Source organism: Ctenopharyngodon idella, chromosome 14, assembly GCF_019924925.1.
Source record: "Ctenopharyngodon idella isolate HZGC_01 chromosome 14, HZGC01, whole genome shotgun sequence".
Lineage (NCBI taxonomy): Eukaryota > Metazoa > Chordata > Actinopteri > Cypriniformes > Xenocyprididae > Ctenopharyngodon > Ctenopharyngodon idella.
Genome location: NC_067233.1, coordinates 120219 through 139041, shown reverse-complemented (window position 1 = coordinate 139041; position 18823 = coordinate 120219). Strand labels below are relative to the sequence as shown.

Here is an 18823-nt window from a genome sequence, read left to right as displayed (position 1 = left end):
AGAAATTAGCATCTCCATAAAGCTTGTCAGCAGATGGAAGCATAAAGTGCTCCAAAATCTCCTGGAAGATGGCTGCATTGACTTTGCACTTGATAAAACACAATGGACCAACACCAGCAGACGTCACGCCCCCCCAAATCATTATTGACTTCAGAAACTTCACACTAGACTTCAAGCAGCTTGGATTCTGTGCCTCTCCGGTCTTCCTTCAGACTCTGGGACCATGATTTCAACATGAAATGCAAAATTTACTTTTATCTGAAAAGAGGACTTTCGACCACTGTTCACTGTCCAGTTCTTTTTCTCCTTAGCCCAGGTAAGATGCTTCTGACGTTGTCTCTGGTTTAGAAGTGGCTTGGTAGTCCTTTTCCTGAAGATGTCTGAGTGTGGTGACTCTTGATGCGCTGACTCCGGCTTCATTCTACTCATTGTGAAGCTCTCCCAAGTGTTTGAATCGGCTTTACTTGACAGTATTCTCAAGCTTGCGGTCATCCCTGTTGCTTGTGCACCTTTGCCTACCCAATTTCTTCCTTCCAGTCAACTTTGCATTTAATATGCTTTGATACATCACTCTGTAAACAGCCACCCCATTCAGTAATGACCTTCTGTGACTTACTCTCTTTGTGGAGGGTGTCATTGATTGTCTCCTTGACCATTGCCAAGTCAGCAGTCTTCCCCATTAGTGTGGTTTCAAAGAACAAAAGATACCCAGAATTTATACTGTAGGGATGGTCATTTAATGAAACTCAAATGTAAATATTCTAATATTTTGAGATACTGGATTTTGGACTTTCATTAGCTGTACGCTCTAATCAACAAATTAAAAAAAAAAAACCTTTTGAAATGTTTTACTTTACATGTAGGGAATCTAGAATATATGAAAGTTTCATTTTTTAAAATAATTTACAATAAAAAAAATGAACTTTTTTACGATATTCTAATTATATGACCAGCACCTGTAAATGTTCTAATTCTGTGATTGTAATTTATTTGTCTTGTAGGTTAAATAATTGTAACTTAACAGACAAAAGCTGTTCAGCTCTGGCTACAGTTCTTGGAGCAGATACTAATCTGAAAGAGCTGAACATGAATAATAATAACCTGCAGGATTCAGGAGTGAAGCAGCTCTGCACTGGACTGACAAATATAAAGTGTGAATTGGAGATATTGAGGCAAGTTGTGTTACAACAGAAGATATTGTTTTAGATTTTTTTACTTTTAAATATATTTCAATCATGACAACTCTCGAAATAGGTTTTAGCATGTTATTGAATATGGCAATGTGGAATTTGTGTCAATGTCCAGCCTAGGCATGTGACGGTATCAAATTTTCATGTTGCGGTAATGGCTGAAGCTTTTATCACAGTATACGGTATTATCACGATATTGAAATAAGTTGCAAAAAAAGTGTTGTCATAGTATACCAGGTTTAAGAACTCTTTTTACAAAAAGAACTCTTTAAAGAACATTTAAATACAATAACGCAATACACAAAAAAATATAAAGTAAAATGTTTCAAACAGATTAAAGTGCAAAAGAATTATAAAGAACAACAGGTAACACTTTATAATAAGGTCTCATTTTTTAACGTTAGTTAATGCATTAACTAGGATTAAGAATGAGCAATAGCTACATTTGTTACAGAAGATATTATTTTTTTGTTAATGTTAAAAAAAAATACAAGTGGTCATTGTTAGTTTTAGCTCAGGCCCATTAAATAATAGTTACAACTTTTGATTTTAGTAATGATAAGAGATTTCAGTGATTTTAGTTGATTTTTTTTCTGGGATAAGTTACATTGGGTTCCTCAGAGTGTATTCTTTTTACCCAAAGAAGGAGGACAAGGATTAAAGGTGCCCTAGAATCAAAAATTGAATTTACCTTGGCATAGTTGAATAACAAGAGTTCAGTACATGGAAAAGACATACACTGAGTTTCAAACTCCATTGCTTCCTCCTTCTTATGTAAATCTCATTTGTTTAAAAGACCTCCAGAAAACAGGCGAATCTCAACATAACACCGACTGTTACGTAACAGTCGGGATCATTAATATGTACGCCCCCAATATTTGCATATGCCAGCCCATGTTCAAGGCATTACACAAGGGCAGTTAGTATTAACGTCTGGATCTGTGCACAGCTGAATCACCAGACTAGGTAAGCAAGCAAGAACAATAGCGAAAAATGGCAGATGGAGCAATAATAACTAACTAATGATCCATGATAACATGATATTTTTAGTGATATTTGTAAATTGTCTTTATAAATGTTTCGTTAGCATGTTGCTAATGTACTGTTAAATGTGGTTAAAGTTACCATCGTTTATTATTGTATTCGCGGAGACAAGAGCCGTCGCTATTTTAATTTTTAAACACTTGCAGTCTGTATAATTCATAAACACAACTTCATTCTTTATAAATCTCTCCAACAGTGTGTAATGTTAGCTTTAGCCACGGAGCACAGCCTCAAACTCATTCAGAATCAAATGTAAACATCCAAATAAATACTATACTCACATGATCCGATCCATGCATGCATGCATGACGAACATCTTGTAAAGATCCATTTGAGGGTTATATTAGCTGTGTGAACTTTGTTTATGCACTGTATAACTGCACTTATAGTCGAGAGCTCGGGAGGGCAGGGAGCGAGAGATTTAAAGGGGCCGCGCAGCCTGAATCGGCGCATAGTTAATGTGTGAAGGGCTGACAGCGTGAGGATCCATTTGCAGTTTCTTTATTGTGACAACAAAGCACAAGGCAGACAAGGGCAAGACAGTAGCAGTAACAGGGACAGGCTTGGGTCGAGGCAGGCGGCAGACAAACAGAAACTTACAACAGGCAGAGTTCAGGGCAGGCAGCAGACAAACGTAATCCAGGAAACAGGCAAGGTTCAAGGCAGGCAGCAGAGGTTCACAAATGATAAACAGTCCAATCGATAGCAAGGTAACAGTCCACAAGAAAACGCTCAGTAGTGATCACCGGGGCAAATCAAGACTTCGCAGTGTATGGATGCGTGTGTGCGTCTTAAATAGTGTGAGTGTGATGCAATGCAGGTGTGTGCAATCAGTCCCAGGAATGAGGGCCTATGGGTAACGTAGTCCACAAGGAAGTGACTCAGAACTCAGGTGATGGCTCCCTCCGGCGGCCGGGAGGAGGCTCCAGACGCGAGGGAGTGGGCGCCGAGGTCTACCACGTGGACGAGGGGCCGGTCTCTCCGGATGCGTCCGATGGAACTCTTCGAAAAGAGATGGGTCCAGAATATCATCCCTGTTGACCCAAGATCGCTCCTCCGGGCCGTACCCCTCCCAGTCCACCAGATATTGTAGCCTTCCACCCCGGCGCCTGGAATCGAGCAGTTCTCGAACCTTATAAGCCTCCTCGCCTTCGATGATCAGGGGTGGGGGGTTGCGGGTCTCAGCTCCCACTGGCTCCTCTCTCGGACCCCCGGAGGGTTTCAGCAAGGATACATGGAAGGTGGGAGAAATACAATAATTAGCAGGCAAGTCGAGTCGAAATGATACAGGAGTGATTTGTTTAAGAATTTGAAAAGGCCCTACAAACCTGGGACTGAGCTTGCGGCATGGAAGTCGGAGGCGAAGATCCTTGGTGGACAGCCAGACCCACTGTCCCACGTAGTAGTGAGGATTGGGACGTCGATGCCGGTTTGCCTGAGTTTCCTGCCGCCTTACAGCGCGCTGGAGATGGTGGTGAGCCAGATCCCAGGTTTCCTCGCTACGACGCATCCACTCTGTGACTGAGGGCAGGTCAGAGGGTTGCCCTGACCAGGGGAAGAGAGGTGGCTGGAAGCCCAACACGCATTGGAAGGGTGTGATTCCGGTGGCAGGTTTCCGTAAGGAATTTTGAGCATACTCCGCCCACATTAAGTATCGGCTCCAGTCAGCCTGGTTCTGATGGCAGTAAGTGCGGAGGAATCGTGTCAGCTCCTGATTTAAGCTTTTAGTCTGGCCGTTGGATTCAGGGTGGTACCCAGAGGTGAGGCTGATGTTAACGTTGAGCTGCTTGAAGAAGGCGGCCCAGACACGAGAGGTGAACTGAGGACCCCTGTCCGACACTATGTCCTCCGGCAGGCCGTAGAAGCGAAAGACCGAGTTACACAGGAGTTCAGCGGTCTCCAGAGCTGTGGGTAGTTTGGGTAGTGGCAGTAAGCGGCATGCTTTGGAGAAGCGATCAACAACCGTGAGAATTGTGGTGTGACCCTGGGATTCGGGGAGATCAGTGACAAAGTCGATCGCGATGTGGGACCAAGGACGTTGGGGAATGGGAAGAGGTTGAAGCAGGCCGGCAGGAACTTGGTGTGAGGTTTTGGTGGTTTGACAGGCGATGCAGTTGTTGGTGAATTTGGTGACATCCGCTAGCATGGACTCCCACCAGAACTGGTTTTGGAGAAGTTGCAATGTTGCTGTGATGCCTGGGTGGCCAGAACTCGGGAAATCATGGACTTGGAGTAGTTTGTCCCTGAGCTGGATGGGGACGAAGGTGCGGTTTGGAGGGCACGCTACTGGAGGTGCGGTTTGCTCGTTGAGCTGTGAAATCTCCGTCATGACATCCCACTGTACCGGAGCGAGTAACAAGGTTTCAGGCAGAATGTTCTCAATACCCTCGCTGCGTCCTGTCTCCTCCGCTTGCCTTGATAGTGCGTCCGCCTTGACATTCTTGGAGCCGGGTCTGTAAGTAACCGTGAAGTGGAAGCGCGTGAAGAACATTGCCCATCTTGCCTGTCGTGGATTTAAGCGCTTGGCTGAGCGCAGGTACTCCAAGTTTTTGTGGTCAGTGAGAATAGTGAACGGGTGTCTTGCCCCCTCCAGCCAATGGCGCCACTCCTCCAGCGCCGCCTTCATTGCGAGTAATTCTCGGTTGCCCACATCGTAGTTACGTTCTGCCGCTGACAGTTTGCGAGAGTAGAAGGCACAGGGGAACATCTTGGCTGGATTACCTTGCTTTTGGGAAAGGATTGCGCCAATGCCAGTACTGGAGGCGTCCACCTCCACGATGAAGGGAAGCTCGGGGTCTGGGTGACGTAGGATGGGTGCTGACGTAAAACGTTCCTTCAATTCCTGGAACGCACTTACTGCTTCAGGTGACCAGACGAGTCGAGAGGATTGGCGTTTCGTCATGGACGTTAGGGGAGCGGTAACCCCACTGAAGTTTCTGATGAACCGCCTGTAGAAATTGGCAAACCCCAGGAACCGCTGTAGCTCCTTCAGTGTGCGTGGTTGTGGCCATTCTAACACTGCCTTTACCTTGCTGTCGTCCATTGCCACTCCATCTCGACTGATGACGTAGCCCAAGAAGGATGTTGAGGTGCGGTGGAATTCACACTTTTCAGCCTTGGCATAAAGTTTGTGTTGTATCAGACGTTGCAGCACAGCTCGAACGTGTTGAATGTGTTCGTCGTAGGAGTTGGAATAAATGAGAATATCGTCTATGTACACGATGACCCAGCGGTTGAGCATATCTCGGAAGACATCGTTGATGAAGGATTGAAAGACTGAAGGACTGTTGGACAGGCCGAAGGGCATGACAAGGGTCTCGTAGTGGCCAGTGGCAGTGGAGAAAGCAGTCTTCCATTCATCACCCTCCCTGATGCAAATCAAATTGTATGCGCAGCGTAGATCCAGCTTGGTGAAGTATTTGGCTTTACGTAGTTGTTCGAGGGCTGCAGGGACCAATGGTAGCGGATAGCGGAATTTTACAGTGATGTCATTCAGACCGCGATAGTCAATGCAGGGCCGTAGGCCGCCGTCTTTCTTCTTAACAAAGAAGAACCCGGATGAAGCTGGTGATGTTGATGGCCGAATGAATCCTTTAGCCAGCTCCTCCTCGATGTACGATCTCATGGCTGCATCCTCGGGCTGTGACAAAGGGAATATCCTGCCCTTGGGCGGAGTGGTACCGGGTAATAGTTCGATTGCACAATCACTGGGACGATGAGGTGGTAGTTCCGTGGATTTGGACTTACTGAAAGCGATGGTCAGATCTGTGTATTCGGCTGGTATAGCAGGTTCGAGGTCGGTTGGGGTCTTGTCGACGGAGATGGTATGGAGGGGTAATGGCGTGACGGGACTCAGGCAGCGATGATGACAGGCGGGGTCCCACTGGACGATCTGACCCTCCTTCCAGGATATATGCGGATTGTGCGTTCGAAGCCAAGGTAATCCGAGGATGATAGGATTGTTAGGTGAATGGATGACGTAAAACTGAATTTGTTCATGGTGCAGCGCCCCGACTTGCAGACCCAGCGCTGAGGTAATGTGCGCCACTCTTCCTCCTCCTATGGGTGTCCCATCTAGCGCCTCCACTGTTAACGAAGAGTTGCAGTTGGTTAGTTGTACGTTGTGTTGACGGATGAATGTGTCTGACATGAAATTGCCTGCTGCACCAGAGTCCAGAAGAGCATAGGTAGATATAGTTTGACTGTCGCTGGTTAGTTGGATGGGGATCTTAAGGCAGTTGGGTAAATAGTCGACATGCTGGGCTGAACTCACCGCTTTGGGATTAGAAGCATTGGGTCGAATAGGGCAGTTGAGCTTGATGTGACCTGCCTGGCCACAGTATAGGCATAAGTGCAGCTGGCGCCTTCTCTCTCGTTCTTCTGGAAGAAGGGGAGTATATCCAAGTTGCATGGGCTCAGGAACGGTAGAGACTGGCGTGAGGTGGCGAACGGGTCGTCGGCCTCGGAGGAGGTTGTCGATGTGAATGGCCAGCTCAATGAATGCGTTCAGCGATCTCCCCTCGTCGCGGCAAGCGAGCTCGGCCTGAAGCTCCAGAGACAGGCCCTTGCGAAACAGTAATTTCAGTGTATCCTCTACCCAGTTAGTTTGTGCGGCCAATGTGCGAAATTGCAATGCAAATTCGGCGGCGGTAGATTTACCTTGGTTTAGGGAAAGCAGCTGATCGCCGACGCTCTTTCCGCCCTCTGGATGTTCGAACACCTCCTTGAAGCTTTGCAGGAAGGCCGTAAACGTGGGGAACACAGAGCTATCTTCTCTCCATACCGCTGTGGCCCAGCCAAGTGCTTGGCCCGTGAGTAGGGAGCATACAACCGATATCCGACTGGTATCGTTGGGATACAGCGAGGGCTGTTGGTTTATAAACAAGGAACATTGAAGGAGAAAGCCCCTGCATTTGGCTGGACTGCCGTCGAATTTCTCGGGTAGAGCGAGGCGTGGATTCACAGCGGGTGGAGAAGTAAACGCTTGACTCACATTGATAGCAGGAGGCGGTGTGGTAGCTTCAGGAGAGGGAAGCCGCAGGCTTTGCAGGGTTTTCACCAGCTCTTCGGTGAGTGACGCAAGACGAGTCAGCTGGTGCTGGTGCGCGGCAAGCTGAGAGGCCTGTGCTGAGAGTTCGGTGGAGATTTGCAGGAGAACTGCTGGATCGTTTGATGGCGAAGTCTTCTGTAATGAAGGGCTGACAGCGTGAGGATCCATTTGCAGTTTCTTTATTGTGACAACAAAGCACAAGGCAGACAAGGGCAAGACAGTAGCAGTAACAGGGACAGGCTTGGGTCGAGGCAGGCGGCAGACAAACAGAAACTTACAACAGGCAGAGTTCAGGGCAGGCAGCAGACAAACGTAATCCAGGAAACAGGCAAGGTTCAAGGCAGGCGGCAGAGGTTCACAAATGATAAACAGTCCAATCGATAGCAAGGTAACAGTCCACAAGAAAACGCTCAGTAGTGATCACCGGGGCAAATCAAGACTTCGCAGTGTATGGATGCGTGTGTGCGTCTTAAATAGTGTGAGTGTGATGCAATGCAGGTGTGTGCAATCAGTCCCAGGAATGAGGGCCTATGGGTAACGTAGTCCACAAGGAAGTGACTCAGAACTCAGGTGATGGCTCCCTCCGGCGGCCGGGAGGAGGAGCCGCGGGAGCCGTATTCGTGAGATAATGATGCCCCAAAATAGGCAGTTAAAAAAATTAATTAAAAAAAATCTATGGGGTATTTTGAGCTGAAACTTCACAGACACATTCAGAGGACACTTTAGATTTATATTACATCTTTTGAAAACACGTTCTACGGCACCTTTAATACATCTTAAAAGTAGAACAGCAGCTTTTCGTTTACAGTTTTTGCAAAGACTTCTTAATGGTTCAGTAACTTCCAGCTGGAAAGTAGTTGCGTGTAAAATATTACAAAATCATGGAAATTTGAAAATGGACAAATCTTTTCTTTATGGACTTGTCAAAGCTGAATATCAATGGAATGCCTTATTTTATCAGGATGTTTTTAAAGTGTGGAACATGTTCAAATTATAAAGAGAAGGACATTTTAAATCTCTTCACTGGCTCCTAATATAATACTGCTAATGAATGGAGCACGCTTTGATTTAACACACAATGACTGTACAATTCCTGGACTCACTGAAACACTTGTGACTTCCAGAATATGCACAACTGTTAGGGTTCGGAAAGAAGAGGATTCAATTTGCAGGGTAATACACAGTTTATTAGGGAAACAGATCAAGGAGTAACAAAATACCAGCAAGGGCTAGACTGGATAATGCCCACAGTCAATGACGGCCTCAGGTAGCAAGACAAAGTCCATGGAACTGAAATGCCCAGCCAAGAGCAGTCTGCAGCTCAGGAGGTCAATGATGATGGCGAACGAGACGGGGAGCAATGGGCAGTGATGGCAGGTGAAGCGGGGAGAAGAGGAAGGGAGATGAGCGCAATCCAGCAGCCAGGGAAACAGGGAGACTGGAGAGAAAATTAAAAATTAAAAAGAAAAACTAAACTAAACTGATCTGAAGGCAAAAACCACAAGAGAAAAAATAAAATAAAACAAAGAATAAGTAACCAGAAAAAACTTATGCCAAATAAAAAAAAAAAAAATCAAGTTGGTTAAAACTAAAAGTCAAAATAAAGAGCTCTAGTCACAGCAAAAGAAAAACTACATAGAAATAACTTGAAATTAGGCAAAAAAAAAAAAAATCAAACTGAAGAAAAAAAAAAAAGCTTGACTAGAAAACTAGGAACGGCACAAAGAAAACGTGAACAACAAGACGCATTAACACTCTGGCACGGAACAAAAAACACGGAGGGAATATAAAGGAAAGCTAATGAGGAGTAACGGGAGATTAATAATGAGTTAACAGGGTAACAAGAGGGCGGGGCAACAAGAGACAGTTGAACACATGGCGCAAACAACATAACACATGCTGAAACACATGGCGAACGAACACAAACACCACACGCGTGACCAGACAAACAAGACAGCCGTGTGTTCCGGACGAACAGCGGTACAAACACAAACACAAGGTAGATCAAACCGCTGTCCTGACAACAACAGGGAGTTTAGTTAATTTGACAGGACCAGACTTTGAGAATACGGAAAGAGTTGCTTTGAGTTTGACTCTAAAGATCAAGTCAAGACAATTTGTTTTTTATTTGCTAGAAAAAAATGGAAAAAAAGACTCACTTCTGATGAACTGAAACTTTTATCTTATACTGTGAATGCAAAAATGTTCCTAATGAAAAAGATGTTTTATCTGATTCTTTTAATTGTACCCGTGTCAGATGATGTTTTCGGTATTGTAACGAGTCGTCACACGAAGTGGGATCCATATGCAGGCTTTATTAACAGATCTCGTAGTCAAACAGGCAGTGGTCAAACAGAGGCAAACAGGAATGGCAGGGAAAAGGCAGAATCGTAGTCTTACAACAGGCAGTAGATTAGGGCAGGCAGATAAGAATCACAAGTCCAGTAAACAGCAAATAGTCCAAGGGCAGGCAGCAGAGAATCGTTAACGGGGATTAAACAGGTTCAACAACAGTCAGAATAAAGAACGCTCAGAAATGCACACCGTGGCAATACAAGACCTCGCAATGATGGCGAGGTTGAGTGTGGCTTAAATAGTCCAGGTAATGCACAGCAGCTGGGTGTGGCAATCAGCGCCAAGGTACGGGGCTTGTGGGAAATGTAGTGCGTGTGTGAGAATGTGTGTGTCAGTATTCCGGCGAAGGCTCCCTCTGATGGCCAGAGGAGGGAATCACAGAGTTTGTCTCTGTGACAGGTATGTTTTTAAGTTCCGGAAAATCTCTGTCTTCATTTTTTTCCAAGAACCAGTAAATCTCTTTATAAAGCTTGTGTTTTTAACAAAAAAAATGCTTGATAAGAGGGTTGACACACCATGGCGTAATGTTTCTGTGTGATGATGATAAATCAGATTGGAGATCATTTTATCAGCCAATTTTAAGTACCAGAGTTGGGGACTGTAACACAGTTCGTATGATGTGGGAAGAAGGAGGCGGGAACCAGCGAACATTCAAACAATAATCTTTAATAAAATAAACAAAGAACAAAACGAAAGTAATGCCAGCAGACCCTCTGCCTCCTTGTCATTTCTGACTTATAACAAAAAAACAGAACAATGTCTAAACACTGATATGTGACAAGGTGTACAGAAAACAAGCCAAAAAACCCTGAACTAAGTTTTTATAAGCTATCGAACCGTAAAAGCCAGCTTTTAAGGAGACAAAAGTGAATACAGGCCATAAGATGTGAAGCATCAGCAGGAAGAATGGGTAAATTTTGGGATCCTGACACTCAGTATGCCTCAGTAAGCCTACGTGTGCAGTAAACATTGTGTCACTGTTAAGTCAAATATCCAAATGTCAGTTTTATATATTATATTTCCTGTCGCTGATTACGTTCCCCTCCAGTGGGCGTAGTTCTCATAGTAATATAACATGTATATCTCTGTCTCAAATGCCTGTATCCACTTTTGTGTCCTTAAACGCTAGTTTTTTGGGTCGACAGCTTATAAAAACTTCTGGGTTTTTGGTTCTGGGTTTTTTAGCTTGTTTTCTATACACCTTGTCACATAGCAGCTTTTAGACATTGTTCTGTTTTTTGTTACAAGTCAGAAATGACAAGGAAGCAGCTTCACGCAATACAAAGATAATGGAGACGGTTGGATTGTTTTCCCCCCCGGTGGGCGTGGTTTTCAGAATTCTCTATAGCAGGTTATATCGATTGTTTTTGATTGAAAAGGTTTAGTTAATTACAAAATTTATTTTATAGTTTTAGTGAATCTTTTTCTACAGACGTATTTACTGTTGGTTTTAAATATGTTAGAAGAGGTTTATTTCAATTCAATTCACATTTATTTGTATAGCGCTTTTCACAATACATATCGTTTCAAAGCAGCTTTACAGAGAATGCATGTCAACATTACAATTTGGAGAATGCAGTTAGCAAATAATGTAATAATTTAGGCAATTAATTTACAATCACTGTTAGCAATTTAATTGAAGGTAGAAGCAAAGAGCTCCTGGAAAAATGAATTACATATTAACAATAATTAGGATATATAGAAATTTGGGAATGTGCGTGTTGATCCAGATGTTGCGTCTTCTGAAGTCCTTGCAGGAGTTGGTGACGTCTCTTCAAAGGTGTTGGTCATCTGAGGTCTTCTTAAGAGGCTGGATCCAAACTGAAACTGATGTACTCTCTAGTCACCTCGGGACGGGCGTCCCGAGGTAAAACAGAAAAGCAAATGGAGAATAATTAGCATAGCTGCTGTTCATAACATTAAGCAAAGATAGTCATGTGCAATTGATCTGATATGAGATGCATTATGTGAATGCTTGGCTAAAGAGATGTCTTTAATCTAGATTTAAACTGGGTGAGCGAGTCTGAGCCCCGAACATTATCAGGAAGGCTATTCCAGAGTTTAGGAGCCAAATGTGAAAACGCTCTCCCTCCTTTAGAGGACTTAGCTATCCTAGGTACAACCAGAAGTCCAGAGTTTTGTGATCTTAAAGAGCGTGAAGGATTGTAGGGCGATGGAAGATCGGTTAAGTACACAGGAGCTAAACCATTTAGAGCCTTATAGGTCATTAGCAGTACTTTATAATCGATACGGAACTTAATAGGTAACCAGTGAAGAGATGATAAAATTGGTGTTATATGATCATATTTTCTTGACCTGGTAAGAACTCTAGCAGCTGCATTTTGTACTAATTGTAGCTTATTTGTCAATGTTTACATTTTATTATAGATCAAGCAAAGTTAACGATTTATATGAGTAGAAAAACTAGAACTGGGATCAGATCAAAATATTAATGCTATGTTTTTAGCTACAATAAAATCCAGAATACTCAGTGATTTTCATTTTTACAGTTCCATGGATGACCTTTTTAAATGAAATGGTGTAAAAATGAGGGTCTATGCTTTGTTTTTTTTTCTCTTCTACTGATGTAGACAGTGTATTTGTTTTTTTTGTTTTGTTTTTTTGTAAAGTGCTTAATGTAAATAATGAAGTCTTTTTCAAAATTAAAAAAAAAATCTCTCTCTCTGCTAATGTAGGTTAAGCTGCTGTTATATGACAGATGAAGGTTGTTCTGCTCTGACTTCAGCTCTGAAATCAAACCCATCACACCTGAGAGAGCTGAACCTGAGCAGGAATAAACTAGGAGACTCTGGAGTGAAAAACCTCAGTGATCTACTGATGAACCCACAATTCAAGCTGGAGAAACTAGAGTTAGTATCATTATACTGTACAGCAGTTACAGTGAGATTAAAGTTCACTGTTTAGTTTAAGACAACTGGACTCAAGTCACATCATTTATAGCGCTGCACTTTCTGCTGTTTCTCCCTATTGGTCACACAGTGTTTTGTTTTTACAAGTACATTAATTGTTTCATTTTAAGCATTTGACACAATTTACTGATTGTGTACATGCAGAAATCTGATTTTACAACAGAATAGAGAAGGGACACATCAAATAGTTAAAAAATTAAAGTGAAGAAACAGTATCTTCCAGCAAACAGAACTAGTGTACTGGGTTTCAGAACAGACTATTGGAAAATAAATGCTGCTGAAGCTCTTTAATAAGATGATCATCATAGATCTGAGTCATTTTCTCTTCTCTTTCTGTCTTCAGTCTGAGTTACTGCAGTATTACAGAGAAACAGTGTGTCATCCTGACTTCAGCTCTGAAATCAAACCCATCACACCTGAGAGAGCTGAACCTGAGCTGGAATAAACTAGGAGACTCAGGAGTGAAAAACCTCAGTGATCTACTGATGAACCCACAATTCAAGCTGGAGAAACTAGAGTTAGTATCATTATACTGTACAGCAGTTACAGTGAGATTAAAGTTCACTGTTTAGTTTAAGACAACTGGACTCAAGTCACATCATTTATAGCGCTGCACTTTCTGCTGTTTCTCCATCTGAAGAAAGATTCAGAAATACTATTAGTTAACGGCTTGTTATGTGTATCAGTAGAATGTTTATTTAGAGGTTGTTAACTACTTCTATTGTTTCTATATTGATCCTATATATTAATCTCCAGTGATAAATTCACTTATTTGTGGAGTGAGGACGGATCCAGACTTGGATTGTAACTAGTGTCCTCAAACGCTCCTGTCTTGGTTTGTTCATATCATGAAGTTTCCATGATTTTGCTGGTGTATTAGTGACTGTATGGCATTTATTAATGATTCATTTAACTCACACATGAACTGAACATGGATTTGAGTCATTTTCTCTTTCTCTCTTCAGTCTGAGTGGATGCAGTATTACAGTGAAACAGTGTCTCATCCTGACTTCAGCTCTGAAATCAAACCCGTCACACCTGAGAGAGCTGGACCTGAGCGGGAATATAATAGGAAACACAGGAGTGAAGCACTTATGTGACGTACTGAAGGATTCACACTGTAAACTGGAGAGATTGAGGTCAGTAACATTCACATACAAGAATCAAAATGCTGAAAATCACTTCAACAGTTTAAACTAAAACACTTTATACTCAATATCTCATGAAGAGCCTGAGTTCACATTATATTTGTGTAAAATTCTTCTCCTTAATATTTTGTGATCTGGTGAAATGAAGATGATGATCTCACTTCCTCTGTCTGTTTTATTTACTTATGAAGATGATGTGACTTTACAGAATAAGTTATTCTTCTCTTATTTCCTACTCTCTCTCTCTCTCTCTCTCTCTCTCTGCTAATGTAGGTTAAGTGACTGTTATATGACAGATGAAGGTTGTTCTGCTCAGACTTCAGCTCTGAAATCAAACCCGTCACACCTGAGAGAGCTGAACCTGAGCTGGAATAAACTAGGAGCCTCTGGAGTGAAAAACCTTAGTGATCTACTGATGAACCCACAATTCAAGCTGGAGAAACTAGAGTTAGTATCATTATACTGTACAGTTTACCGTTTAGTTTAAGTTGCATTGTTTATACCATAGCATTACATCTTCTGGCCTTTTCCATTGGTCACAGGTAAAATTAGGTGTTCAACTAGTTGCATTGCAAGTATTTTAAACAGTGCACTGATTGTGTACATGTTCCACAGAAATATCATGAGATTTGCATCTGCTGCTATAATGAACAAAAGATATTTTGTTTAAAAAAATGAAAGAAGAAACAACAGTTTACAACAAACAGAACTAGTGTGACACAATTACAAGCAGAATATGGGAAATGTAGACTAGATGACAGACTATGTGCCTGCTGTAGCTCTTCAATAAGATGTTCATCATAGATGTGAGTAATGTTCTTTTCTCTTTCTGTCTTCAGTCTGAATAGATGCAGAATTACAGAGAAACAGTGTGTCATCCTGACTTCAGCTCTGAAATCAAACCCGTCACACCTGAGAGAGCTGAACCTGAGCGGGAATATAATAGGAAACACAGGAGTGAAGCACTTATGTGACGTACTGAAGGATTCACACTGTAAACTGGAGACATTGAGGTCAGTAACATTCACATACAACAAAGAAAAAGTGTTTTGATATTGAATGAAACAGAATAAAGAGTTTTTTTTCCCCCATTTCTCCTAATGTAGGTTAAGTGACTGTGATATGACAGATGAAGATTGTTCTGCTCTGACTTCAGCTCTGAAATCAAACCCGTCACACCTGAGAGAGCTGAACCTGAACTGGAATGAACTAGGAGACTCTGGAGTGAAAAACCTCAGTGATCTACTGATGAACCCACAATTCAAGCTGGAGAAACTAGAGTTAGTATCATTATAATGTACAGCAGTTACAGTAAGATTAAAGTTCACTGTTTAGTTTAAGACAACTGGACTCAAGTCACATCATTTATAGCGCTGCACTTTCTGCTGTTTCTCCATCTGAAGAAAGAGTCAGAAATACTATTAGTTAATACTATCAGTCTGTCTCAAACTCTTTGTTTAGTTCCTGTTTTGAAGCCCCTCCTTCCAAAATACAACATGTGCTCTGATTGGTTTGCTGGACCCATGTGTTGTGATTGGTGAACTGCTTAGAGCGTGTTCTGGAAATGTCACACCTCTTACCATGACCGCGAGTTTCATTTGTTCAGGTGTAAATATTAACAATGGCATCAATTTTGCCATATCAATTTGAGCTTGATTCAGACCCTGAGAATGTTTACAAACGAGGATTTAGTAGTCAGAATTCAGATCAGTCTGTTAGAGCTGGTAATCCTGCCACAGAAAGGAGGGTGAGATCTGGTAGTTGTCATCACTTATCTTAACATTATATGTGACAGGATTCATGTATTTTAGTGTTTTTGATGGAGCTACGTATCTGTGATTCTGCTTCCAGCTTTGCAGATGGTCTCGACTAAACACTTCCTGTAGTTGTTTGAGTGTTTTACGTCACTGTGGAGGAATTTTGGCCAGTTTGTCCCACTCCTCCTTGCAAAGCTGCTTCAGTTCAGTGCAATTTGTAGGCGTATCTAGCATGAACTGTACGTTTCAGGTCCTTCCACAGCATTTCAATGGGCCTTAGTTGTGGATTTTATTTTGAGGCCATTCCAAAACCTTTCTTATTTTTAAACAATTTTGATGTTGCTTGTATGTTGTGCATCATTCAGAACAAATACTTTCACACTTGTACAGTTTTTGGTAATTGAATCCTTGAAAGTGACAGTGGCTATGTTTACATGCACCAATTTTCATCAATCCGAATGAATTGAATCCGACTGCAGATCTGTTAACGTGTACTCTAAACATCATAATCAGATTCAAATATCCGTTTATATGTGTTTTACATACATTCAGATTAAAACTTTTGTGCACGCGCTCATATCAATCACACTTGTGGAGACAACCAAGGATGTGACACCAACAGAGCTCATCGTTATTTTTGCCCTGTTGACATACACATTCATAAATCAGCAACGGTTTTACAACTAAAGACGTGAATGTGAACTTGTGCACTGTGTAATGCGTGTCAACATTGCACTGCGCATGTGCCCCAGAGACTCCTGAACACGATTGAGAAAGTAGTCGGATTCAAGCGTTTACATGGTCATTTTTTGCTGTTGGATTGGTTGATAAACCACCCCTTCCAATCTGATTGAAATTTCATTTGGATCGAGCTTAATCGGATCGATTAAAGTGTTTACATGAACATTTTTCAATCCGATTGAGCCGTCAATGGATTATTTAGGTGCATGTAAACGTAGCCATTGATGTCTAACATATTAAAGTTCTCTGTGCCTTTTTGTTTGCCTCCATATTCAGTTGTCAAAATATAATTCACTTTAAGGATTTATATTATTCTGGTAATGACTGAATATATCAGCTGAATGAATAATCAGAATAACTGATTAATCAGCTGAATGTTACATTTTCCTCTCTCTTCTAGACTCTCTTACTGCAGTGTAACAGAAGAAGGTTATAAAGCTCTGGCTTCAGCTCTGAGATCAAACCCTTCACACCTGATAGAGCTGGATCTCACAGGAAATGATCCTGGACAATCAGGAGTGAAGGAGCTCGATGATTTACTACAGGATCCAAACTGTCAACTGAAGACACTGAGGTGAGACGGGATGAAGTAATTAACAAAATAAATTATATGCATTATATGCAACTGCTGGATGTTTTCATTACAGCAGGTTTAGTTGAGAACTGAATTGAATTCAGATTCATCTTCCCTTCTGCAGGTTTTTGAGTCCTGCTGCAGATGAAGCCTGTCAGTATGTGAACAGAGTTGTGGGTAAAAACCTGTTACTCCTGAGAGAGCTGAATCTGAGTGAACATGAACTAGGAGACTCAGGAGTGAATCAGATCTCTGCTCTACTGCAGGATAAACACTGTCGACTCAACACACTGACGTGAGTATTGTTCATTCATTCATAATCTTACATTACTGTTAATAGTACTGTTACTGTAGCTGATATAATATTTCCTGAGATCAGTCTGAGTTCACTTTATATTTGTGCAACAATTTTCACCTTAGTATTTTGCAATCTGTTGAAATGAAGATGATCTAAATTTCCTGTGTCTGTTTTATTTGCTAATGAAGATGATGTGACTTTACAGAATAAAGAGATTTCTTTTCTTCTGTCTTATTTTCTGCTCTCTCTCTCTCTCTCTCTCTCTCTCTCTCTCTCTCTCTGCTAATGTAGTTTAAGCTGCTGTGATATAACAGAAGAAGGTTGTTCTGCTCTGACTTCAGCTCTGAAATCAAACCCATCACACCTGAGAGAGCTGAACCTGAGCAGGAATAAACTAGGAGACTCTGGAGTGAAAAACCTCAGTGATCTACTGATGAACCCACAATTCAAGCTGGAGAAACTAGAGTTAGTATCATTATAATGTACAGCAGTTACAGTGAGATTAAAGTTCACTGTTTAGTTTAAGACAACTGGACTCAAGTCACATCATTTATAGCGCTGCACTTTCTGCTGTTTCTCCATCTGAAGAAAGATTCAGAAATACTATTAGTTAACGGCTTGTTATGTGTATCAGTAGAAAGAGCATTAAACTTTGAAGCATTTGAAACTTTGTGGATATAAAATAGTTTTATACTGAAATCTGAAAATCTTTGCTTTGAAACAATACAGAAGTGAAAACAGACTAGGGATGGTAAGATTCACTGACTTGCATCGGTGCATCAGCATTAAAGTTAAAAAAGTGTGCATCGGATACAAGTTGTGTATCATGATGCATCGTTTCTAACATATTTGCATCGGAAAAAAACGATTGATTTATATAGAATTATTAGTAGATGCGCTATACTTTTATTATTTAGAAAGTGACCAATAATTTGTGACCAGTATTTCATATGTAGATTGATTTCTCCTCTCTAAACTGTTTCTCACTCATGTTCTCTCATCACCTCTGCTGCTACATGAATATGACGTATCACAATACTACAGAGACGAGGCGTGTCCTGAGAGTCACAGTGAATATAGATTAACATGGCACTACAGTGTTTGTGAAAGGGCCATGCCTTAGAAGTCAGAAGGCACTTAAGTTAATTTATGATTTGCTGTCTGTCTGAACCAGGGGTGGCTAACCTCGGTCCTGGAGAGTTCAGCTCCAGCCCTAATCAAACACACCTGAACAAGCTAATCAAGGTTTGAAAGGTTGTTAGAAAGCTATAGGCAGGTGAGTTTTGATCAGGGTTGGAGCTAAACTCTGCAGGACTGAGGCTCTCCAGGACCGGAGTTCACCACCCCTGGACTGAACCAAAGAAATAAAAGTGAACTTTGATTTCCACGATGCAGAAAACATGGACGGAATCACGGAATTCATTCATAAAAACGGAATTTACTGTATAATGCAGAATGTCTCAGAATTTGTCAAATTTTGGATGAATAAATCAAAAGTAGATGGGCACACTTAAATCAAATCACGATATGAACTAGTGTCTGTGAATATTAAACCGCAAGAAGACTATTGACATGAATCCTGCATGTTCTGCATGTCTCTGTGTGAATGAACCCGCAAATACGTTTACTAGCCTACACATACTGAAGCACAACAGTGTTTTTTCCAGCATCTGCCATCTGACTATATGACGACATGAACATAAACTTCATCTCCAAAGCTGCTCTGAGAGTCACTT

At 41.8% G+C, this 18823-nt stretch overlaps 1 protein-coding gene across 1 annotated transcript in view; it reads left to right on the top strand.

Annotated features, from left to right (window-relative positions):
- The window catches only part of LOC127494395 (uncharacterized), a 492193-nt gene that overhangs the window by 389114 nt on the left and 84256 nt on the right, over positions 1-18823 (top strand). The window contains exons 55-62 of the mRNA XM_051860279.1: positions 12336-12509; positions 12913-13086; positions 13535-13708; positions 13991-14164; positions 14557-14730; positions 16616-16789; positions 16914-17084; positions 17379-17552. Of these exons, the coding sequence (XP_051716239.1) occupies positions 12336-12509; positions 12913-13086; positions 13535-13708; positions 13991-14164; positions 14557-14730; positions 16616-16789; positions 16914-17084; positions 17379-17552 (1389 nt within the window). The remainder of the gene's footprint in view (positions 1-12335; positions 12510-12912; positions 13087-13534; positions 13709-13990; positions 14165-14556; positions 14731-16615; positions 16790-16913; positions 17085-17378; positions 17553-18823) is intronic.